The sequence below is a fragment of the Colias croceus genome, chromosome 2 (genome assembly GCF_905220415.1).
Source record: "Colias croceus chromosome 2, ilColCroc2.1".
Taxonomy (NCBI): Eukaryota; Metazoa; Arthropoda; class Insecta; order Lepidoptera; family Pieridae; genus Colias; species Colias croceus.
In genome coordinates this window covers 4,819,494-4,847,070 of record NC_059538.1, presented here as the reverse complement: position 1 = coordinate 4,847,070, position 27,577 = coordinate 4,819,494, and the positions used below count along the sequence as shown (strand labels likewise).

Below are 27,577 nucleotides of genomic sequence, written 5' to 3'. Positions count from 1 at the left end.
TTATGTTGTATTGAATTGATGTCACTATAAATACAGTAGCACTACATATTTAACTACATATTTAGTAATCCATGATAGTAGTACCTATGTATAATTAAATTATGAACAAAGGCTATAGTTAGATAAGTTTAAGTTTCCTTTGAATTACTCTCGAATTACTTCCTTAGACAAATTTAAATGCATTTGTATCCATTCTGAGTCTCTTTTTTGTCCTCTTTAAAACTGGCTGTTTAATTAATCTTACTAACCGAGCTACGTAAAAATGTTAAAGAGGTTCTAGTATCATCATGAACTTTAAAAAATACCTACAACGGGTAAAAACAAGAAATGAAGAGATTCGTTTAAATATTTTTATATATAATACAATTGTAAGCATTTAAACGTATAATAATTCCAATAAAAATCCAAAATCTAACTTCCAAATCAGCTGACCGTTTTCAATCTCGCGCTATAGAAAAACAAGTTTCTTTTTTATAGCCATTACAAAACATAGACATTGAGAGGGTGTACGATTTGTATGGTTTTATTAGCAATTCGCATCGCCGATTATCGCTATGATATCATATTAAGGCGCCGAAAATAACACAACGATATTACTCATTTGTCAGGTCGTTGGGTAGTAACTTAGCCACATAATGCGGATGTATTTAAATTTATAAATATTTATGTTTTTTTCAAATTGGCTAGGATTCATAAAACGATATGAATTTTTATAAAATTCTGTTAGTGACACTTCAATAGTAATTGTTATGATATCATTGCTGAATAGTTGTTCTTTAGTATTTTAACTTTTTACTTTGATCGTTGTCTAACACTACGTAAAAACTTCATCCATCATGCAAAAAATTCCATTTGTTTCTTGGCATATATTCAAAAAGAATTAGCACGAAAACACCATTCAAATTTCGTTATAATCTGTCTAACACGTAGATGTATCTGTTACAGAGCAGTTAACTGCAACAGTGAAGAATGCGACACTGCCCATAATATATTACATCCTGAATCAACAATTAAAACTAGCTCGACATTGAATCCGAGTTAAATACATTGCTCAAAGTTATGTTTTCTTATCAATATGTCTATTATTTATGGCTCAGTGTTTTTATACGACGACGACAGTATAAACCTTTCAGTTCTAATAGAATATTGTTTATAGCAGAGTTTAATAAGTTAGGCCAAGAAAAAAATGATTATGCAGTTTATATTTTTATACCTAGTACCAGCACTGACTTCTTAGGTTTATATGTAGATACCGAAATGAACTGTAACTAAATTGTTGTAATTAAAGTTAAAGTTTGAAAATTCATAAAGCTCATGAAAAGAATTAGAACCTCACCATTAATGAACTTATATTGAGTTCACTAGAATTTTTCAGCAGTTGAAAACCGTGAAACTATGATCATTCGTATTGAATTATTTCAGAATGGAGAAAAATCAGTATTGTAGCAACTTATTTGATGTAATATTTTCTTGTTTATCTAACATTATAGACTTTAGCAAGCTTTATATGTATCTGTTTTCAAATCCTACTAAGCATATACATAATGTAGAGCTCTATCTCATCGACTTGATTACCACACTTTTACTACATCAGAACTAAAATTTAGACTGAATAATACTGAAAAAACAAAACAAATGTCTATAGTAATTCAGCTAATAGTTCAAGCTACTTATTATGAACATGAACACAAAACTACCTCACTGTACAAGACCGTTAGATAAGTCCGTGCCGTTTCGTATCATAGATTTATTCACCTGTGTATAATCAATGGCAACTTTCCACTAATATCACTATGTTCATATTGGTTCACAACGTCACTGTGATTTAACTGACGTGCTTGTTAAATTAACGATGTTGTGAATTATTGCTACGGACTGTACCACGCGGCGGCGACGGTCGCGTAGCACTGATGACTGTCGAACGATAGCGCGTACGCGACCCTATAACTTCTACCAAGAGGTTTCCGTTTTAAAATTGTGACGTTTCCTATCGCTAATGCTCCAACTAAACTATTCATGTAAACATCACGCATTCCACTCGCCCTGTGCGTGGTACGAGGGAATGTTGTCACTTCAATACTGATAACAGGTATGACACTTCAGCAATTTGTTTCAACACACAGAACACTTTATGTGTAGTAAACAAACTACCTAGCATGAATGGTGATTGAAACTATTACTATTATTATCTGCTGCTTGTAATAACAACATGGGTTGTAAGTGACATTTGCGTAGTAAAAAGAATGACTCTACATAAATTAGTCTGCCTTCGTCAGCATGTTTTCTATCGAAACGGAAGATATTTTATTTCAATAAGCCTCGATAGAACCCGAAGATAAAAATATCTTCATATTAAGACAGATGTCCAAAAGTAAAAGAACTCTTATGGAAGTTGCTGTTATTATTCAAACAAATAATACATTAGAAAGAACTCGTAGCACGTCGTTTAGGTTCAACAAATTTTCTGAAGAGTTTTTTTTATTTATTAATTATTGCAAGTTTAGACTGATAGAGCTCATTGCATACAATGTGCTCTAGAATAGTAGTTATGATAATTTCAGGAAGAAAAAAAATATTAATTCTAATATTGAATCTGTCCAATTTTCAATCGTTCTCAACATAGCGTTGCCGCGATGTTGAAACACAAACTACAAAAAACTTACGCAACGGTATTCCTAGGTCAAAACAAAAAAGTATTTAAACAAATCAAACGCCGCGCCGCTACGATTGTAAACATTTCAACGGGTAATCGTTATTTGTATATTTCTTAAATGTGTCAAGCGTTTTAATTTAATATTTCAAATTGATTAAAGGCATTGCGTGAGTCGGAGGAGGTTGCGAACAATGACCAAAATAAAGTTGATCGCGGAGAGCTTGCCACGATATTTTGGCAAGTCGGACCGTACGTGTCGCGGGTACTCGATGATGCCATCGCCGCGGAGGATCGTGACGTCACCACACATTTTCCAAACGTGGCCGCCAGACGAAAATAGTCCCCGCCCCGCCGCAGGCCCCTCACACCGTCACCGATAAATTTAGCGAGTCGAGCCGGTTTTAAGAGACTAGCGCAATGCCTCCTATGTTTTACATTTGACAACTGAACTTATCCCGAAACTAATCTTTATATAGAAAAAATGAATCGCAAAATGTGTTGGTAAGCGCATAACTCGAGAACGGCTGAACCGATTTCGATAATTATTTTTTTATTATATTCCTTGAAGTACGAGGATGGTTCTTATGTAGGGAAAACGTAAATTATGTACCACGGGCGAAGCCGGGGCGGACCGCTAGTACACAATAAGCATGCATGTTTATGTTTGGCACGAGAGAGAAGCGAAAAAACAAAGATTTAGGAATGTTAGTTTAGAAACATTTCAGATTCCACTCTCAAATTAAATATTGTGTGTGTCTCTAGTCTCTACAAAAATATATAATATTTGCATTTTACATTGATAGAATGTAAAAATTTCAAAGTACATAACTTTATTTTAGGGGCATCGTTCCTAAAATACTTTTTACATGTGATATTCTTTATGATGCCTATTGAAAATAGGATCAATATTTGTTTTTTAAATTATTTCCGGCTCTACTGACTACTACCCTATTAGCATGTCTGGTTCATTACATACAAAACAGGATTAATGCCATCCGACTACCAATAGATGCCGCTAAGTGTATCATTTTAACCAGCAAAAAATAAAATTAGATTTAATTGCAATTTCATTGCTTTTTATAATTTTTAACATACTTTTGTAAATGGAACCTACCTATTTAATTTCATTTTCGCTCGATTTTAACTAATTTTACAGAAAAGTTTATATTCAAAACAACGCCATCTCATGAAACTACTATAAACAAGTTATTCTCCTCCGATTTGGCGATGCTAAACGAATAATAGATGGCACTACAGACTTTTTACATTACTTTTCACGTTTTTAACACAGACTAATAATAATATCACAGACCACACTTAATGATCTCAGCAGACCACAGACTAATAATAATATACTACGTTTTTAATACATAGTCTCATTGCCTTTGCCACCTATAAAAATATTGTAAATGGGTTAAAGCCGTTATTAATTATTAAAAACTGCGTTCCTGTAGCGGCCTATATTAGGTAGGTACCTAGTGTATTGATAATTTTCATACGAAAAATGAATTGTCGGAAAACTTGCGAGATTGTGTGAATATTTGATTGCAAGATCTCATTACAAAATAATATACAACCACAGACTAATAATAATATACTACGATACAACCTATACTTAAACCGTAGTAAGTATATTATTTCTAGTCACATTTAATTATATATAAATTATAAATAAATATTAAAGGACAATATTACACAAATCGACCTAGTCCCACAGTAAGGCTTATGTTGTGGGTACTAGACGACGATAAATATAATATCACAGACTAATAATAATATACTACGTATACAAATAATATAATATTTTATAAATACATATTATATAGATAACACCCAGACCCAAAAACAAATAATCAAGTACATCACACAAATATTTGCCCTGACCGGGGATCGAACCCGGGACCGTCGGCTCAGTAGGCAGTTACTTTACAACTGCGCCAACCGCGTCGTTAAGAATATCAAGAAATCATCATTAATGATAATAAATCGAAACTAAAGTTAAATACCTACCTACGTCATCTTGTTTTATTTTCTAAATAATCCTATCAGATTACCTTTATATGAAGTATGAACCAAAAAGTTTTGAGATTTAAACCGTAGAAAAGGTTTTGAATGATCCTTTGCGTTTTTTTTCTTTATGCGCCTAAAATTAAATATTTCGACATCGATTCCCATAAGAATGAAGTATTTTTAACCGACTTCAAAAAAAAGGAGGAGGTTATCAATTCGGCCGGTATATTTTTTTTTTTTTTTTATGTATGTACACCGATTACTCCGAGGTTTCTGAACCGATTTACGTGATTCTTTTTTTGTTCGATGCGGGATGGTGTCGAATTGGTCCCATAAAAATTTTATTCGGATAGGCCCAGTAGTTTTTATTTTATGAGTATTTTTGTCTGTAGGTATTTGTAAATTTTGCAAGTGCAAGTTTGAAGTCGGTTGTTTTTAACGCAGTTATCACTTGTCCCGTTATAAAAAGTAGCCTATGTTCATCAGGTAGGTATAATTTTTGCTTCGAATGATGAAATAATTTTTCAAATCAGTCCAGTAGTTTCGGATCCTATCCAATACAAACAAACAAACAATCAAATCATTTCTGTTTTGTAGATAAATACGAAAGTTACTCCGTCATAGTAGGACAAAATAGTGGGACCACGAGAAAATAGGTATTCCCGCACGCGTCTGAACCGATTTTGACGGAAATTTCGATATATGTACATACCTACGTTGAAAAAGGACATCTCAATTTTGTTGCATAAATAGGATTCAAGGGGTAGGAACAGGGATTGAATAAGGCACACGGTTGAAGCCGCAGAATGAAAGTTGGTAATTTATAAGATTAATTTATTGTAAAATAAACTACTTCATTTTACTTAAACATATTCTATTTATCATTCATTGACTTATCATAAACTTTTGAGTCTAGTACCTAGTTAAGTACCTATTATGTGAAAATTTTGAAAAAAATGTTTTCTTTAGGAAATTATTAGCATTAATTGATTACCTTGTCTTGTCATTAATTTATTTACCTACTTGGTAATAATCGGTCGAACACTTGTTTAAAGTTTATTTTCCTTGTCCTTTCCAGGTAATCTAAATTATTTAATTTTTGCAGTAGGTAATTAATTCATTTCGGCTTGAACAGACAAGGCCATTAGGTGAAGCGAGATTGCCAAATATGGGTGATCTGTAGATATACATAATCCACAAGGAAGCATCACATTTGCTGTAGCTTCTTATGGGTAGGTGAACGAAGTGCCTTAAACTACCAAGCCAGGTCTGCAAACTGTAAACTGTCCATACCCAAGCACCACTCAGCAGCTTTCAAGGGTAGCTTTCGATACAATGCCACAGTGTTGGAACAACATTCCACCACCATTAACCAGTTTGACAAATATTAATAATTTTCGTTTCCAATACCGGAAACATATTTTAAAATCCTGTTCTAACCCTTAGTGCATTTGTATCGAATTACAGTTTACACATAAACTTTAATTAAATATTTATTTTATTTACTGGTTATAATATAACATAACATTATATAGACATTTATTTTCTGCCTATTTATCATTATAATTATAAACATTGTATATGTTAACGGAAATGTATGTAATCCGTCATTGTATAAAATTCCTAGGAAATGTATGTAATTCCTAAAATCGCACGGAAATGTGTGAAATAAATCATTTTATAGTACACATTTCCTAGGAAATCTATACATTTCCTAACTAACAATCGGAAATGTAAAACATCTAAGATATTGGAAGGTACGCGGGACGAGGGGTATGTATGTCGCAATCGGATTGTATAATCCGCCGAATTACAAACGGCCGGCATTTTGTAATATGCCAAAAATTCGTAATCAGAATTTTTTGGTTTGGATAAGGGGGTGGGTTAGGTTAGGTTCGTGTTTTTTAAAACTATACAGAAATAGGAGCCCCACTTCGTGGGGCTCCGTCGGCTCGCGACCGTCTTTTTGCAGAATTTTTGAAAAAGACGAATTTCGGCATATTACAAAATGCCGGCCGTTTGTAATACGGCGGATTATACAATCCGACTGCGACATGTACACGGGGTCAGCAGGACGAGGGGACTGATTACTTACCAAATGAAAATTTGATTTGATTGAATATAAGTTGATTTAAGAAATGTTAATTAGTAAGATAATATGAACATATATTGTTATTAGCCGGGGCGGACTGCTAGTTTATTATAAAATTGGTCTCATTCTATTATCACGCCGTTGCATTTCGACTTATATTCGGATCTTAAGGGTGCTATTACGGATTTTTACAAAAACACGCTGTTTTTCGGTACCATTTTAACGCTCAGAAGCGCTCTTGGAAGGACGGGTGTATCGCTCCTCGTCCCAAAAATAAAAACGAATAAGAAAAAGATTACCTATTGTGCGTGCACTGTTGTTTTCGTGATTTGAAATATTTGATACTTTATAAGTAAGAGTAAACTGTATAAGTTTCATATTCAAATTATTTGTAATTTAAAATTATGTTTTAAAAATTACGTTGACTGAGATCCCCTTTTTTATGGGTTGTTGAACGGATTGGTGGGGTAAAGCAATTTGACAAAACTTAAATCCAAAATGGCGCCGACGAAAATTTTACATCTTTTCGTCATGGGTGTCATTTTCATGGTTTTTGGGGTAGCTATTAACGAATATGAGGTCAAAACTAAAATCCAAGATGGCGCCGACAAAAAATTTACATCTTTTCGTCATGGGTGTCATTTTCATGGTTTTTGGGGTAGCTATTAAACATTAAGAGGTCAAAATTAAAATCCAAAATGGCGCCGACGAAAATTTTACATATTTTCGTCATGGGTGTCATTTTCATGGTTATTGGGGTATCTATTAACGAATATGAGGTCAACATTATAATCCAAGATGGCGCCGACGAAACTTTTACATCTTTTCGTCATGGGTATCATTTTCATGGTTTTTGGGGTAGCTATTAACGAATATGAGGTCAAAACTGAAATCCAAAATGGCGCCGACGAAAATTTTACATCTTTTCATCATGGGTGTCATTTTCATGGTTTTTGGGGTAGCTATTAACCAATATGAAGTCAAAACTAAAATCCAAGATGGCGCCGACGAAAAATTTGACATATTTTCGTCATGGGTGTCATTTTTGTGGTTTTAGGTGTGTCTCTTTAAATGATGTATCTCTTTAAAAATATTTTTAAGACTGTCCCACTCACACTCTGTATAGGTTATAGCTTTGCATACGCTAAGTACGTAAAAAATACTTATAAAATGCCAGGTGTATCTTTTTTTTCAATTAGATTAATTCATAAAACTCTTTGTGTACACCCCGTAAATGCAACCCGCCCAACTTTGTCACCCGCACGTGAGCTATCGTTTAATTATGTTTTCATAGACAAAATAATCACATTAGCGAAACGGTATATGCCGGCTGCACGAAGTTAGAGAAGAAAACATGGATTTTCAGGAAAAATTTAGCAAAATTTTTTGATGTAATTTTGTTGTTTAAGTATTTTTAGGTGATTAGTGTATGCAACACTACAAGTCCCTTAGCACTTAGTATACCGATAGTGGGACACCCTGTATAGTCGAATTCTTATATACTACGAGAGAGAGAGAGAGAGAGAGAGAAATAATCTTAAAGAGCATTGAAATAAATGTTTAGGAATCGTCGTTGGCGCCATCTTGGATTTTAGTTCTGACCTCATATTGGTTAAACCTTTGCACGTCCTACCCCAAAAACCTTGAAAAAGACACCCATGAAGAAAACATGTAAAATTTTCGTCGGGGCCATCTTGGATTTTAATTTTGACCTCATATTGTTTAATAGCTACCCCAAAAACCATGAAAATGACACCCATGACGAAAAGATGTAAATTTTTTGTCGGCGCCATCTTGGATTTTAGTTTTGACCTCATATTCGTTAATAGCTACCCCAAAAACCATGAAAATGACACCCATCACGAAAAAAAGTCAAATTTTCATCAGCGCCATCTTGGATTTTAGTTTTGACCTCATATTCGTTAATAGCTACCCCAAAAACCATGAAAATGACACCCATGACGAAAAAATGTCAAATTTTTCGTCGGAGCCATCTTGGATTTTAGTTTTGACCTCATATTGATTAATAGCTACCCCAAAAACCATGAAAATGACACCCATGACGAAAAGATGTAAAATTTTCGTCGGCGCCATCTTGGATTTTAGTTTTGACCTCGGGTAATAGCTTCCCCAAAAACCATCCACATTTGCAAAATATGTGTTTGCTCCTTAGGAAAAGTTCAGATTTCCTAGGTAATGTGACGAATCTAATTTATTTAATTCGGACCGTAACTCGGAATAACATACATATAACATACATACATATTTTCTAAGAATTGTATACAATGCCGGATTTAATACATTGCCGGTAGGCGGTAACATAATAATATGTATGATAATTCTTAAAAAAGTACATATTTTAAACATTTCTTAAAAAGCTTCTAGATATTGCATACAATTCCTAGAGGTTTTGTAAAACACACACTTTTTTTAAAGTTAGTTACTAACATACTTATCACAATAATTGTACCTACCTAGTCTATACATATAATAAATCTGTAGAAGGGTCAATTCTGTACATTGAAAATATTGAAAAAATAACTAGCAGGGGGTGTTACTGGATCGATACCAAACCCAAATATGTGATTAAAAAATTTTTGTCTGTCTGTCTGTCTGTCTGTCTGTATGTGAAGACATCACGTGAAAACTACCGGTTCGATTTCGATGAAACTTGGTATAATTATACCTTATTATCCTGGGCGTAAAATAGGATACTTTTTATCCTGGAAAAATACGTAGAAAAAAAATTAATCTCAATTTTTCAGTTATCCATAGACGTTGTTCTATAGTAGGTACCGCGAACACACGTTGCGTATTATTATAGACCTAGCCGTATTTGGGTCCAATAGATATTTATAAGATGTCATTGTCCGAGTTACTCAAAATGGAGAAATAAACCATCCACGCAAAGACCGACATTCGCGCGGACGGAGTCGCGGGCGGAAGCTAGTTACTAATAAAAGTATAAAAATGAATTTTTAAAATTCGTAATAAATTAAAAATAATATCAAGTATGAAGATGGTCTATAAAATGGAATGCGCTATGTTTACGTGAGCGTGATGTGCCCCGAACCACGTGGCGACGTTAGATACCTAAATTTGAGTAACGCAGATTTGTGACAGCGTCCTTAAACCACTAGGATTTGTATACAATTCCTTGATTTCATACATTTCCGGTAACATATACATAATTTCATTTTATTTATTTACATTAAGTATATACATAATTACATACTGATATTATATCTACCAGCTACCTATATTACATGTTTTAACTGATGTATTTATTTATTAGTATCTATCATATTAATAGAAATATATCTTTCACATAATATACTCATGTTAAATTATCATTATATACAATTCTAGACTGAAACTCCAATAGTCACTTGGGGTCACTGAAAATCAGTGGTGGTAAGGCATTAAGCACATTGCCATCATATACTGAGTTGGCTCCATTTATCAGGTCACTCACTGCCACATTACAGTTCTTAGGAATAAGATTATTTTTATTTAATTATTTTTCTTTTTATTTTTTTTTGTTTTTCCTTTGTTTATAAATGTATCTCGTGTTGTGATCTTGACAATAAATGTGTGTTATTTATTTATTTATTTAATGTCTCTTACTGCATGCTTTTCATGCAGTTGTCCGCACCATATGTTTTGTGGTCTTTGTCCATACACACTTTCTCCAAAGCCCTGCTTTGGTCATGTTTCATGTATAAGCTCCTGTATAGTAGTAAAATTTAATCAAATATTTAATTCTTATTTCTTGAAATTTGGTATAGTATTTTTTGTGAGATACAAATCAAAACCAACAGTCAGGTTAGGTAGACTACAATTTACAAAACTGGCAGGGTTGCCATGCAATGGTTGGTGGTTAATGAAACACTTGACTCGACTGTAAGCTTGTATTGAAGCTTAAACTGTAGAACAACAGGACTATATATTCTAGACGCACACATACAATAGATTACACACTACACTGTAAACTGTAGAATTAATATTAAAGACATAGTTCATTATATTTTGTAGTCTTTGATTATTTATACAACAGACTAGAAATAAATACTATGTATGCGATTATACCTATTCTAGCCATCCATTTTCGTGTTCCTTAAAATTAAGTACCTACATCTTAGTCAAAGGGCAACTTATTGTGCCCTTGCCCGTAATGCACTCATAATTTCAAGTTGAATGTTTGTCATTCTTTATGTACCAAACACAGTCACGGCCACGGCGCTCATTCCATTTTACTGGTATTAAAACAGATGAAATCCTTCATGATCCCATATCCTTCTTAGTAGCAAATGTAGAAATCCCTTTCTTGTGTCTACAATGTTTTTGTGGAGAATCGTATTATTATTTACATTTGGGATGGATTAATTCTTCTCCTCTCTTGAACAAATTTGTTATTGCGAACGTAAGCAATAAGTCTGTAATAAAACAATCTTATATTGGGTTACAAATCCATAAACCAATCATTAAAAATCATGTTTGTAAAAATTTATTTTCTGAGAAAATATCAGTTTACCATATAAAGCTTATTTTCTGCCTGTAGATTCTACATAACCTCACAGTCCATCCATAAACCATATTTAGCACTTATTTTTAAAATATTAGTCAACAATTAAAAACGAAAACAAACAAAGCTTCTCGTTTTGGTTTTGACAGAATCTCGTAAATAAACTGAACTAAATACAAGTCATATTAATGTACTCTGTGAATATGTCAGTTTACTTTGTAGGTAGTTTGTTTATTTAAAAATCCGAGTAGGTATTTATTATTATGTTGATTGACACTTGACGCCACAGACTTGAAAATAAAAGGTACGTGTACATATATTTACATTAGTGCCATCTAGTGGCTCTGGAAGGAAAAGAACTTCAAGTCTGTATTTAACGTGCCATCTAGTGTGTTAAAAGCAAAAGACCAAGAGATATAATCGAACATGTAGTACGTTTTTTCCCCACTGGCGCTTTAATTGCGCAAATTCATAGTGCAACTTTTTTTGTATGGAGTGAACCGTCTGTTGTATACGTAGTATATTATTATTAGTCTGTGCTATTAGGTATTTCATATTTGACTTAACCAGCGTACACTTCATCAACAATGCTCCGCGCATAACTAATAATTATGCAGGCAGGTGTGTATTTAATGAGATTAAGATTCTCAACAAGAATGGTGAATGTAACAAAGAGAAATGTTTGGTGATAACCCCCGTATTGTATATCACACTGAAGGAAATTATAGCCTTTATATTGCTTTGAGGTCTATCAGTTAAATTGGTGATAATAACTTTGGCGCAAAGCTGTCTATAATTTAATAACTCAATTTACTGATTTCAGTAGAAATTGTGTCATTTTGTATTTTATTTGTATAAACTGGCGTGTTCCGCTCACACCGTCCTTTGAGCGTAGAGCGTTCCACCCTCTACAGAAAAAAATTTACAATGTGCGGCTGCCCTAAAATAAATAAATAATCATTTATTTTCCTCAAAAACTTATAACAACATTTACAAAAAAGTACAATTAAACATAAATCGAGAGGACTGCGGTGTCTGCGATAGGCCGTAGCCTGTAGTGCCGATCACCAGAGAAAATAGTGACTGTTTAAATGTAAACTAGAAAGTCTTTACTGAGCTGTAGTAGTTACCCTTGCATTTGAAACAAACATAGGCTGATAACAATTCCGACTTACAAGGAGTATAAATTCAATTCAAATATTTTCATAAAATACACTAACTATAAACAATTACATTAAAATGCCTAAGAACGAAGAGCAATCCTACGTTTATTTTTTCCACTACTTTAAACAACATAATTAACTTAACGATCAGTCACGAAAATGGGTTGCCCTTGACTTCTGACTGCTCCGTGCTTTATAGAACCAGGTGTTCTTTCCGGAAAGCCATATACGTGGACGACAAAAACATATATCTTAACCTTTTTTGGACGTACAATGATGCTATTATTCATACAAAATCAAGATTTATTTATTTTATTTTTTCAAACGTTTAAAATCGTTAACCGTTTTAGGCAATCAAAGAAACCATAAAATAAATAGAAGGTATAATAAAACATTTAAATGGATGGAAAACGTATTGTAGATTATTTTCAAAAGCATAGGTATTTTAAATTACTTTCAGTTTGCAAAAAAAATTCATTAGTTATTTCTCATATTTTCTCATACATAATTTTCCCAACTGTATTTGTTGACTTTACACTATACGTAGAACACGTCATGAAAATCAGGCTTTGGGTATGAAGGGTTGTGGCGCATAGGACAATAGTAAATTTGAAATGGAACACAATCGTTGGATGTAGTTTCCACATATGTATGTCAACATTTTGAATTTTAAGAATATGCAACCATCTTCAGTCTGGGTTTAAGACGGTATGAGCGTGCATAAAATTAAAGTTAATTTTCAAATGATCTGCACATTGCTAGATGCCATGCTTCTATCGGTAAAGGATAGCATGGTGACTTTTTATGTAAAACTAGAAAGTCTTAACTCAACTGTGCCGTTACAATTAGAAACAAACATAGGCTGATGATTGCGACTTCTATCTTACCAAGACCGCAAATGTTAATAAAACTACGCAATGGATTTTGACATTTAATAATTGATACCGTGGTTCTTGTGGAAGGTTTATTATATAATTTTTTAAGTTGACAAAGAGGGCGACGCCACAGGCGCAGGCGGAAAGCTTGTCTCTAATAATTCCTACATCATAATCAATATTGAAGTCGCTTAATTCATTCATTAACGAATAGCACGACTCTATTTACGATACAAAGAATGCCGAAACATACTATGTCACAGGTTATTATCTCAACAACCAATTACGACATTCGATTTGGCATGCAATTGCTCAGCATGCCTGTCGGTATTGCTGACCATCTTCAATGGAATATTTAGGAATAAAAGGGCCATGTATCCATATCTATAAATTTATCAGGTAAACCTAATTTCATATGCTTTATACTTAAGAATTAAGATATTGAAATGTTATCTAATGAGTTTTTTTGAAATAATGCATTATTTTTTAAAGAAAGAAAGAAAATTTCAACTGTTATAATAATTTCCTGCGTAACTATAATGTTGTACTTGAATCATATAGGGTTCTTAATACAGCCTGCAACTAATGAAAGATGTAAGGTATTTCCTATTCATGATGAATATTTCAGCAAAAAATTTCAAGGAAATATGCATGCACATGTGGTATTTATTCGATTCAAATACAAATTCGTTTATTCAATCAAACTGAACATAACCTTAGACTTTAGAGCTCAATACATTTAGGTGGTAATAGTATTATATACTAATTAACGGTTCGAGACTGGCATCTTTGCTAAGTTACCGAGTAGGTAAATTGTATTAAAGATATCAGTTCCTTCCCCATATACCTAGGTAATTTATTAATTTATCAAAAAACGTCTCAAGGTGGCCATCACAACTTGGTCTACGAAATTGATTTTAAAGTGAGCATATAAAGAATATTATAATTTGAATGTGATGTTTAAATATTATGTCTTATGAAATAGTGCAGTCTCCGTAGCCTAGCTGTATATGTATTCTATTATGGCAAATCTATTTACTTGTTTCTATGTGCCATAAGACTAATTGGAAGGTTACAAATGCAATAACTGGATCTACATAAATTAATGTAACAATTGCAAAAATAAAATAATTGTTGATTAACAATGATTTATATAATATTGTATGTAGCAACACTGCGTTGGTTGTGACACTGTGTCAACTGTCAGTTATGAAGGAAGTTTTTATATAGTCTGTAATCTGCAAGATGTAAGAGTTCCCCATGTTGTTGTGTGATTAATAAAGGCACGCTTCAATGATCAAAGTTTGTATCTTTAATCATCCCCGCAATCCTTAACAGGGTTATGGGCCCAGTAACACAGCCAAGTAAAGCCATCGGATATATGGTGAATTAATGAGTATTAAAGGACAGAAAATGTCAAAAGAAAAATATCAAATTGTCCCTTTCGCGGGGGACAATTACAACGCATGGGAGTTTAGATTGAAAAGTATCCTGCGGGATAATGGAGCAATAGAGGCGATCGAAAAGGAGGATTTCAGTAAATCTACAAATAACAAGCAATTGGAAGCTAAAGCCCAGGCTATTATAATAGCGGCAACCGCCGACAGTCATCTCGAATACTTGAAGGACAGATCTGCATATCAAATGATTAAAAGCATGGAAGACAGCTTTAAGAAGAAAGGTACACGATCTAAATTATTTATAAGAAGAGAATTATCCGATATGAAATTCGACGAACGGAAACCTTTAATGGAACATTTTATTGACATGGAAAAGCTATTTGCACAACTCGGGGATGCTGGCAGTGAGCTCTCGGAAGAAGAAAAGGTTAACTATTTACTACTATCCATGCCGAAATCTTATGAAGGCATTATCACGGCGTTGGAAACTATGGAGGAATTGAAAATGGACTTTGTGAAAAACAGACTGCTGGGAGAAGAGGAAAAACGAAACAGAGGAGCGATCAAATCCCTTGATTCTTCAATCTTTTTGTGTTATGGATGTGGACGCCCCGGACACAAAAAATTTCAGTGTAGGAGCACTCAGCAAGCACGACACAGGACTGGTGACTGGAGACTTCACAGCCGTGGACGTGGCGACTGGAAGTACAACGGAGGCCGAGACGACAGTATGGCTACTCGTCATCAGACCCAGGGGAGAGGTAGAGGAAAGTCATTTCTTACCGGCACTGAAAATACTGAAGGTAACAAATTTGTAAGTTTTATGTCCTTTAGCGCTGACACTGAACAGCAGAATAAGAATAGTTTTAAATGTGTTATAGACTCAGGTAGTTCATTTCATCTTGTAAATGACATTAATTTATTCTCTAATTATTGTAAACTGGATAAACCAATTAAAATTTCAGCTGCCAAAAATGATGTTGATTTAGAAGCTGTTGGTATAGGAAAAATAAAATGTTATTTAAGTGATTTTAAGGTTAATATTATATTAAATGATGTGTATTATGTACCACAATTAAGGAAAAATTTAATATCTGTTTCCAAAATGGAAAGACATGGTTTAAAGATCATCTTCAATGAAGGGGAAGTTAAAGTTTTCTCACAAACCAATGAATTGTTTATGGTTGGGCATAGACTAGGATCCCTTTATTTTGTAGAATTTGAAGTAATATTTAATGATTGTTATTATGGTGAAAAATCAGACACAAAAGATAATTTAGTAGAAATTTGGCATAAAAGATTTTCTCACTTAAGCTATAGTAGTTTGAAAACTTTAGTAAATAAAAATATGGTTGATGGTTTAACTGATTTGAAAGAAAAAAATTTAGAAAATAAACATTGTGAATCATGCATACTTGCTAATATTACACGCCTTCCTTTTAATGGGAGAATGTATAAGGCTAGGAAACCCTTAGAACTAGTACATACTGATGTTTGTTCTGTTAGCCCGTCTACGTGGGACGGATATAAATATTTTGTTACTTTCATAGATGATTTTACCCATTTCACTGCAGTTTACTTATTAAGAGACAAGTCTGAAGTTTTTGAATATTTCAAGACGTATTATAATTATGCTAGTAATCATTTTGGTCATGGTATATTGAAGTTAAAGTCAGATAATGGTGGTGAGTATATTACTAGAAATTTTAAATCTTTTTGTGATGAAAAGGGCATAGTATTGCAGTATACTGCTGCATATAATCCTGAAATGAACGGAGTAGCTGAGAGAATGAATCGTACTCTGACTGAAAAGGCGCGTGCATTATTGTTAGATTCTAAACTTTCTAAAGAGCTTTGGGGCGAGGCCCTGAGATATGCGGTATATGTCACTAATCGTAGTCCCACTGCTTCTCTTAATGTTACACCATTTGAAATGTGGGAAGGAAGACGTCCTAATGTATCTAATTTCAGAATGTTTGGGTCATCTGCATATGCCCATATTCCTCAAAAACTCCGAATGAAGTTAGACCCTCGTGGTATTAAATTGAAAATGGTTGGTTATGCTCCAGGGGGATATAGATTATGGGATGATAATAAAAGGAGAATATGCATAGAACGAAACGTATTGTTTAGGGAAGAAACATGTTCAGAGTCACCTGAAACGGTTAGTATTGATGCGGAGTCTATCTCGGATAGGAAGGAGAAGGTTGGTAGTAGTAGTCCTGATAAAACCCAAACCAATAGTACTGAGAAAATTTTAATTTCTGATAATAATTTAGAATCATTACAATTTGAAGAAAGGAATATAGATAATGTTAATTCTAGGGAAAATAGAAAGAAAACTAAACCAAAATATTTACAAGATTTTGTTACTGATGATTCAGATTTAGGTGATATATTAATGGCATCATTTTTGTCTTGTTCTAATGGTAATATTCCAGAAAAATATAATGATATAGATTCTTATGACGATAAGGATAGGTGGTATGAAGCGGTAAATGAGGAAATTAAATCTTTAGAGGATAACAAAACTTGGGAAGTTGTAGAAAAACCAAACGATGTTAAGTTAATTGATTGTAGATGGATTTTTACAAAAAAGGCGGGTGATGTATATAAAGCTAGATTAGTTGCAAGGGGATTTCAACAGGAAGGTAGCTTTAATGAAATTTATTCTCCTGTTTTGAAATTACAAACTCTCAGAGTTCTTTTATCATTAGCTGTTCAAAGGAACTATTTAATTCATCAAATGGATGTTAAAGGTGCTTTCCTTCATGGTGAAATTGATGATGTTGTATACTTAAAGCCCCCACCTGGTATAAATATAGATAAAAATTATGTTTTGAAATTGAATAAATCACTGTATGGTCTTAAAAAATCTTCAAAAAATTGGTATAATAAATTTTATAGTTTTATGAAGAGTAAAGGATTTCAAAGAGCAGAAAGTGATTATTGTTTATATTTTAAGGATGGTATTTACATTTTGTTGTATGTGGATGATTTACTAATTTTGGGTGAGGACAATTTAAGGATAAATAATGTTAAAGAAATGTTATATACAGAATTTAAAATGAAAGATCTAGGATCTAAAAATTTAAAATATCTGGGTATTAATATTATTCAAGATAGTGATTGTTTGTATATTAACCAGAAAGAGTATTTAGAGTCTATATTAACAAAATTTGGTATGTCTGAAGCAAATACTAGTGAATCACCCATGGAAGTTAATGTTAATCTTGATGATTGTACGATTGATTACTCTTTAGAGCATAAATGCAGAGCTTGTATAGGTTCTTTAATGTATGCTGTAGTAGGTTCAAGACCTGATTTGTGTGCTTCTGTTTCATATTTAGCAAGATATCAATCTAGACCATCAGAAAGGTTATGGCAATGCTTGAAAAGGATTTTAAGATATGTTAAAGGTACCATTAATTATAATTTAAAATATACTAAGAATTGTAATTCCGAACCACTAGTTGGATATGCTGATGCAAGTTTTGCTGTAGATAAAGATAGGAAATCTGTAACTGGTTATGTATTTAAAGTATTTGATAACAGTGTTATTTGGCGTTGCAAAAAGCAAAGCACTGTAGCTTTAAGCACTACTGAGGCAGAGTTATACTCCCTCAATGAAGCAACTCTAGAGGCTTGTTGGATTAGGAAATTATTAAATGAGTTAGACGTTAATTGTAATACCACTACCATATATGAAGACAATAAAAGTACAATATTTTCTGTATGTAATCCTGATCAAAAAAGAATGAAACATGTGGATGTAAAATACAACTTTGTTAAACATAAAATAGAATGTAAGGAAATTTGTGTTATGTATATACCTACAAAGCAACAAATAGCTGATATTTTTACGAAACCATTAAATAAAATCTCCCATAATTATTTTGTACCTAAATTAGGATTGGAATAAAGTTCAGTTCGCATTGTGTATTTTTAGTTTGTTAGTTTTGGTTAATACAAATTATTGTATTGTTAGTTCTTACTTGTTCATTGTAGGTAATGTTAGTTATGTTGATATAAATCATTGGGGGGAGGTGTTGATTAACAATGATTTATATAATATTGTATGTAGCAACACTGCGTTGGTTGTGACACTGTGTCAACTGTCAGTTATGAAGGAAGTTTTTATATAGTCTGTAATCTGCAAGATGTAAGAGTTCCCCATGTTGTTGTGTGATTAATAAAGGCACGCTTCAATGATCAAAGTTTGTATCTTTAATCATCCCCGCAATCCTTAACAATAATTACTGTATTAAAACATTACACAAGTCGAAACGAGGACGAATGCAAGAGCGCGATAAGATATCATATCAATGTCAATAGTCTAATGATATTTTAGTGGAGCGCGTTTTCGACTTTCAGCCTTTGTGAAAGCGTCTTCACGACCATTCATTGCTGAAATCGTGCGCGACATTTAATCGGTTCTCAGAAATCCGTCCGTTTTTCCTGGAAGCGCTACTACACTCGCACACATCGATGCTGCACGGTGTACACGTACAGTGTATTGAACACACTGTCGCCCACGGCCCTGATAACGCGCAGGCGTGACGAAACGTATCAGTACTCTCATTAGCCGACTCGTATTGCGTGCCCGGCTCAGCTTACATGTAATCAAACAATTTACTCTACCGGAGTTATGATCATGTATTCAACAGAGCCAAATAGACCAACATTACATTGGATGCCCGTGTAATGTACGCGAAGTCATTGCTAATAATTGTACCTTCAATGCTAAGATACTCTTCAACGAATGTAAAGTGAAATACATATAAATAAATATCTAGATATATTTTCAAGCAAGAATTGCACTACCTACGTCAAATTAATAAATACGAAAGGAAGTACTAAATAGTTTGATTGAATGTCGGGGTCAGAATAGTAGGTAATGCTGGCGTTCAATAGTGATCACTCGACATGTGAACTCCAAACGATAAATTATATCAATTGACTACTCTTTTGCAACGTATAAATAACTTTATGTATTACATTAAACCTCTACCTGAAAATCCTGAAATACTACTAATTTTATATTAATTTATAAGTCAATTCTGTTTACATTTAGTCAGCTATACAGCTTATATTATTTGTTAAGTTTTACAACAAAAGAAACTCTACATTCGTAAAGCAATAAATGATGATTTAATTACTCCCTGAATAAACTAAATTTTATATCATACTAGCTGTCCCGGCAAACGTTGTTCTGCCTTATTCTAATCACTTAGGGGTATGAATTAAAATAGATGTTGGCCGATTTTCAGACTTACCCGATATGCACAGAAAATTTCATGAGAATCGGTCTAGCCGTTTTGGAGGAGTATGGTAGCAAACATTGTGACACGGAAATTTTATATATAAGAAGATTACACTAGCTGTCCCAGCCCCCAGGTGTCTTACTCTTACCGCATTTAAAAATTATTGCACCAGCAGAAAGCTCCATTTTACAAGAGTCACTTATGCTATTTCTTATTTTGTTTTTATTCCTAATCAGCCTGGACGTCACCGGGACGAGAGGCTATGGACAACAAGGAAATCTAACGTGTTTTGGCGATTTTATTCATCTTATTTGCGCTTTAGTTTCTTGATGGTGTAAGACATCATCAAAAGATATATAAATAGTTTCTTTTTGTAAATACATGTATGCATCATAATATTTTATTTGTCAACAACCAAGCATCAACCCATAGTCGTATTATTCCGCATAGTAAAATATTACTACCGGTGTAGTACACTACCTACACTATGACTAAGATATTATAATTAATTTGAAAAACAATACCGTCAACAAAATCATGATCATAGAACAAGATTGCGTGATGTGTATGATAAAGTACACTCGAGAGCCAAGTGACCTTCTTATGTAAAGAGTAGAGACGATATTGTTTCGAAGATAAATTCTTAAATTAAACATTTCGTTACATTTGTTTTCACTTATCCGAGGAAAATAATCACTGAAAATTGTTATTTTATTTCCTTTTTTTTTCTTTGTCGTGGGACATCAATCCTCTCCGCGAAGCTAAAACATATCACTTAATGTACCTACTTAAAATAATGTTTGGAATTATCCTTAAATTTCGTTAACCTTTTCCTCTTTAAGCATGAGAAATACCATAGAAGCTCTTTAACTACAATTAACAAACGAACTCTAGTCTATTGTTTTATTAATTGTTAGTTTGTACCCAATCCAAATATTAATGCATCCAGTATATTTCTTAATTATCGACTTATTAAATAAAAAATTACATTAATTGAAACTACTTCAAATAAACAACAATACAAAAAACACGTCAATTATAAAGCACCGATTCCACTCGATGTTAATTGCTATATCTAAGTTATTCATATTAATAAAGTTAATAGTCAAATACGTACAAATTGCTTACAGTAATCACATTAATATACTCACTTGGTAAAGCTCGTAACATTGCAGCGCACGGCGACGGCGGCACGGCGCTCCGCAGCCGCGTCCACCATGCCTCAGCATCACCACCATCACTGGACTGATCACCGATACCACACCGCCACTACCACACTCACATGCCACATCACAACCCTCGCTAACGTATACCTGGGTTACGGAATGTTACACTACTGTCTCACTTCGAAATACTCCCAATGTTCTAGTGCGCTGTCGGCGCGGATGTGTTACTTATCATCACTTTGTATCAGTCCTGGAACAATACAATTGACGCATGTACATTATTGAAACGGTAACAGAAACCTTACTGTTTAATTGGAGTCTTTTGGTAGGTAATAATTTTCGATGGCTTTTCTTTTCAAGAAGATCCCCATAAAATGTTTATAAATAGGTACATGCAGTGCATATCCAATGTGACATTTTTGCAAAAGTACACAGTAGTGGTTCCATCTCTCCCAATTCAAGTAACCTATACTAATATTATAAAGCTGCAGAGTTTGTTTGTTTGTTTGAACGCGCTAATCTCGGGAACTACTGGTCCGATTTGAAAAATTCTTTCGTTGTTAGATAGCTCATTTATCGAGGAAGGCTATAGGGTATATTATATCATCACTTTACGACCAACAGGAGTGGAGCCACGGGGGTGAAACCGCGCGGAGCAGCTAGTCTATATACATATAATAAATCTGTAGAAGGGTCAATTCTGTACATTGATAATACTGAAAAAATAAATACCAGGGGGTGTTACTGGATCAATACCAAACCCAAATATGTGTTTAAAAAAATTTTTGTCTGTCGGTCTGTCTGTATGTTGAGGCATCACGTGAAAACTAACGGTTCGATTTCGATGAAACTTGGTATAATTATACCTTATTATCCTGGGCGTAAAATAGGATACTTTTTATCCTGAAAAAATACGTAGAAAAAAATTAATCTTAATTTTTCAGCTTTATCCATAGACGTTGTTCTGTAGAACCGCGAACACACGTTGCGTATTAATATAGGCCTAGCCGTATTTGAGTCTGTTAAGGATTGCGGGGATGATTAAAGATACAAACTTTGATCATTGAAGCGTGCCTTTATTAATCACACAACAACATGGGGAACCTCTTACATCTTGCAGATTACAGACTATATAAAAACTTCCTTCATAACTGACAGTTGACACAGTGTCACAACCAACGCAGTGTTGCTACATACAATATTATATAAATCATTGTTAATCAACACCTCCCCCCAATGATTTATATCAACATAACTAACATTACCTACAATGAATAAGTAAGAACTAACAATACAATAATTTGTATTAACCAAAACTAACAAACTAAAAATACACAATGTGAACTGAACTTTATTCCAATCCTAATTTAGGTACAAAATAATTATGGGAGATTTTATTTAATGGTTTCGTAAAAATATCAGCTATTTGTTGCTTTGTAGGTATATACATAACACAAATTTCCTTACATTCTATTTTATGTTTAACAAAGTTGTATTTTACATCCACATGTTTCATTCTTTTTTGATCAGGATTACATACAGAAAATATTGTACTTTTATTGTCTTCATATATGGTAGTGGTATTACAATTAACATCTAACTCATTTAATAATTTCCTAATCCAACAAGCCTCTAGAGTTGCTTCATTGAGAGAGTATAACTCTGCCTCAGTAGTGCTTAAAGCTACAGTGCTTTGCTTTTTGCAACGCCAAATAACACTGTTATCAAATACTTTAAATATATAACCAGTTACAGATTTCCTATCTTTATCTACAGCAAAACTTGCATCAGCATATCCAACTAGTGGTTCGGAATTACAATTCTTAGTATATTTTAAATTATAATTAATGGTACCTTTAACATATCTTAAAATCCTTTTCAAGCATTGCCATAACCTTTCTGATGGTCTAGATTGATATCTTGCTAAATATGAAACAGAAGCACACAAATCAGGTCTTGAACCTACTACAGCATACATTAAAGAACCTATACAAGCTCTGCATTTATGCTCTAAAGAGTAATCAATCGTACAATCATCAAGATTAACATTAACTTCCATGGGTGATTCACTAGTATTTGCTTCAGACATACCAAATTTTGTTAATATAGACTCTAAATACTCTTTCTGGTTAATATACAAACAATCACTATCTTGAATAATATTAATACCCAGATATTTTAAATTTTTAGATCCTAGATCTTTCATTTTAAATTCTGTATATAACATTTCTTTAACATTATTTATCCTTAAATTGTCCTCACCCAAAATTAGTAAATCATCCACATACAACAAAATGTAAATACCATCCTTAAAATATAAACAATAATCACTTTCTGCTCTTTGAAATCCTTTACTCTTCATAAAACTATAAAATTTATTATACCAATTTTTTGAAGATTTTTTAAGACCATACAGTGATTTATTCAATTTCAAAACATAATTTTTATCTATATTTATACCAGGTGGGGGCTTTAAGTATACAACATCATCAATTTCACCATGAAGGAAAGCACCTTTAACATCCATTTGATGAATTAAATAGTTCCTTTGAACAGCTAATGATAAAAGAACTCTGAGAGTTTGTAATTTCAAAACAGGAGAATAAATTTCATTAAAGCTACCTTCCTGTTGAAATCCCCTTGCAACTAATCTAGCTTTATATACATCACCCGCCTTTTTTGTAAAAATCCATCTACAATCAATTAACTTAACATCGTTTGGTTTTTCTACAACTTCCCAAGTTTTGTTATCCTCTAAAGATTTAATTTCCTCATTTACCGCTTCATACCACCTATCCTTATCGTCATAAGAATCTATATCATTATATTTTTCTGGAATATTACCATTAGAACAAGACAAAAATGATGCCATTAATATATCACCTAAATCTGAATCATCAGTAACAAAATCTTGTAAATATTTTGGTTTAGTTTTCTTTCTATTTTCCCTAGAATTAACATTATCTATATTCCTTTCTTCAAATTGTAATGATTCTAAATTATTATCAGAAATTAAAATTTTCTCAGTTCTATTGGTTTGGGTTTTATCAGGACTACTACTACCAACCTTCTCCTTCCTATCCGAGATAGACTCCGCATCAATACTAACCATTTCAGGTGACTCTGAACATGTTTCTTCCCTAAACAATACGTTTCGTTCTATGCATATTCTCCTTTTATTATCATCCCATAATCTATATCCCCCTGGAGCATAACCAACCATTTTCAATTTAATACCACGAGGGTCTAACTTCATTCGGAGTTTTTGAGGAATATGGGCATATGCAGATGACCCAAACATTCTGAAATTAGATACATTAGGACGTCTTCCTTCCCACATTTCAAATGGTGTAACATTAAGAGAAGCAGTGGGACTACGATTAGTGACATATACCGCATATCTCAGGGCCTCGCCCCAAAGCTCTTTAGAAAGTTGTGAATCTAACAATAATGCACGCGCCTTTTCAGTCAGAGTACGATTCATTCTCTCAGCTACTCCGTTCATTTCAGGATTATATGCAGCTGTATACTGCAATACTATGCCCTTTTCATCACAAAAAGATTTAAAATTTCTAGAAATATACTCACCACCATTATCTGACTTTAACTTCAATATACCATGACCAAAATGATTACTAGCATAATTATAATATGTCTTGAAATATTCAAAAACTTCAGACTTGTCTCTTAATAAGTAAACTGCAGTGAAATGGGTAAAATCATCTATGAAAGTAACAAAATATTTATATCCGTCCCACGTAGACGGGCTAACAGAACAAACATCGGTATGTACTAGTTCTAAGGGTTTCCTAGCCTTATACATTCTCCCATTAAAAGGAAGGCGTGTAATATTAGCAAGTATGCATGATTCACAATGTTTATTTTCTAAATTTTTTTCTTTCAAATCAGTTAAACCATCAACCATATTTTTATTTACTAAAGTTTTCAAACTACTATAGCTTAAGTGAGAAAATCTTTTATGCCAAATTTCTACTAAATTATCTTTTGTGTCTGATTTTTCACCATAATAACAATCATTAAATATTACTTCAAATTCTACAAAATAAAGGGATCCTAGTCTATGCCCAACCATAAACAATTCATTGGTTTGTGAGAAAACTTTAACTTCCCCTTCATTGAAGATGATCTTTAAACCATGCTTTTCCATTTTGGAAACAGATATTAAATTTTTCCTTAATTGTGGTACATAATACACATCATTTAATATAATATTAACCTTAAAATCACTTAAATAACATTTTATTTTTCCTATACCAACAGCTTCTAAATCAACATCATTTTTGGCAGCTGAAATTTTAATTGGCTTATCCAGTTTACAATAATTAGAGAATAAATTAATGTCATTTACAAGATGAAATGAACTAGATGAGTCTATAACACATTTAAAACTATTCTTATTCTGCTGTTCAGTGTCAGCGCTAAAGGACATAAAACTTACAAATTTGTTACCTTCAGTATTTTCAGTGCCGGTAAGAAATGACTTTCCTCTACCTCTCCCCTGGGTCTGATGACGAGTAGCCTTACTGTCGTCTCGGCCTCCGTTGTACTTCCAGTCGCCACGTCCACGGCTGTGAAGTCTCCAGTCACCAGTCCTGTGTCGTGCCTGCTGAGTGCTCCTACACTGAAATTTTTTGTGTCCGGGGCGTCCACATCCATAACACAAAAAGATTGAAGAATCAAGGGATTTGATCGTTCCTCTGTTTCGTTTTTCCTCTTCTCCAAGCAGTCTGTTTTTCACAAAGTCCATTTTCAATTCCTCCATAGTTTCCAACGCCGTGATAATGCCTTCATAAGATTTCGGCATGGATAGTAGTAAATAGTTCACCTTTTCTTCTTCCGAGAGCTCACTGCCAGCATCCCCGAGTTGTGCAAATAGCTTTTCCATGTCAATAAAATGTTCCATTAAAGGTTTCCGTTCATCGAATTTCATATCGGATAATTCTCTTCTTATAAATAATTTAGATCGTGTACCTTTCTTCTTAAAGCTGTCTTCCATGCTTTTAATCATTTGATATGCAGATCTGTCCTTCAAGTATTCGAGATGACTGTCGGCGGTTGCCGCTATTATAATAGCCTGGGCTTTAGCTTCCAATTGCTTGTTATTTGTAGATTTACTGAAATCCTCCTTTTCGATCGCCTCTATTGCTCCATTATCCCGCAGGATACTTTTCAATCTAAACTCCCATGCGTTGTAATTGTCCCCCGCGAAAGGGACAATTTGATATTTCTCTTTTGACATTTTGTCCTTTAATATTTATAAATTTACTTTAAAACCGATGGCTTTACTTGGCTGTGTTACTGGGCCCATAACCCTGTTAAGGATTGCGGGGATGATTAAAGATACAAACTTTGATCATTGAAGCGTGCCTTTATTAATCACACAACAACATGGGGAACCTCTTACATCTTGCAGATTACAGACTATATAAAAACTTCCTTCATAACTGACAGTTGACACAGTGTCACAACCAACGCAGTGTTGCTACATACAATATTATATAAATCATTGTTAATCAACAGAGTCCAATAGATATTTATAAGATATGATTGTCAGAGTTACTCAAAAGTCAAAATGGAGAAATAAACCATCCACGCGAAGACCGACATCCGCGCGGACGGAGTCGCGGGCGGAAGCTAGTTATAAAATAAATTGCTTTATAGAGATAATAAAAATACATTGAATTATAGAGAACACCTAATCCTTATAATAAGGGTTTGTTTATAGGGTTTGGTTTGGTTATAAGGTACATACATCATATTCTATTTTACCATTTTGATATAAAAGCCTATTATTTTTTTGTTTTTTTACACGCTTTATATTAGCTTCACCTGTATGTTTGCAACCGACTTCTTTGGGCGCGATTATGACCCACTTTAAACGGCCAGATTTCGTTCAAACTTTGTAGATTTATTGAGGACCGATGACAATACACTAATTTAATAAAATTTTCGATTTTTTAGTTCGGTTTTCTATAAAAAGCGTGTTTTTTTAGTTTTTTAAACTATTATTATTATTTCAATATTAACAGACATCACTACAAATATCGTGAAGACCACACTTCAAGAGATTTGTTTTTTGGGAGGACTAATTTTTATTAAAAAATATTAGAGTGGTTACAGCAAAGTATACCTATGGAGGAAACTCATCAAGAGAGATTTGAAATATTGACATGTCTATTACCATTTACCAAAGCATTCAAAGTGAATATAAAAAATGAAGTAAAACTATACTAATATTATATAGCTGACGAGTTTGTTTGTTTGTTTGCTTGAATGCGCTAATCTCGGGAACTACTGGTCCGATTTAAAAAAATCTTTCGGTGTTAGAAAGCTCATTTATTGAAGAAGGTTATAGGCTATATATCATCACGCTACGACCAACAAGAGCGGAGCCACGGGGGTGAGACC

The 27,577-nt window shown here is 33.4% G+C and overlaps 1 protein-coding gene and 1 long non-coding RNA gene across 6 annotated transcripts in view; both read right to left on the bottom strand.

The window, feature by feature from the left end:
• The window catches only part of LOC123699253, a 75,069-nt gene that overhangs the window by 45,909 nt on the left and 1,583 nt on the right, over positions 1 to 27,577 (bottom strand). For 3 of the 5 annotated variants that reach the window (XM_045646185.1, XM_045646175.1, XM_045646190.1), the window contains exon 1: positions 1,756 to 1,926. Coding sequence is in view for 1 of the 5 variants with exons in the window: in XM_045646203.1 (XP_045502159.1) it covers positions 21,134 to 21,201 (68 nt within the window). In the remaining 4 variants the exon portion in view is untranslated. Of the gene's footprint in view, positions 1 to 1,697; positions 1,927 to 21,133; positions 21,399 to 27,577 lie in introns of those variants that run through there. The other 2 variants (XM_045646203.1, XM_045646179.1) reach the window with 2 other exon arrangements.
• On the bottom strand, positions 10,677 to 11,453 carry LOC123699727. The gene is made up of 2 exons (XR_006752553.1): positions 11,290 to 11,453; positions 10,677 to 11,191 (listed from the first exon to the last, which is right to left on the bottom strand). It is a non-coding gene; the product is annotated as an uncharacterized LOC123699727 (long non-coding RNA).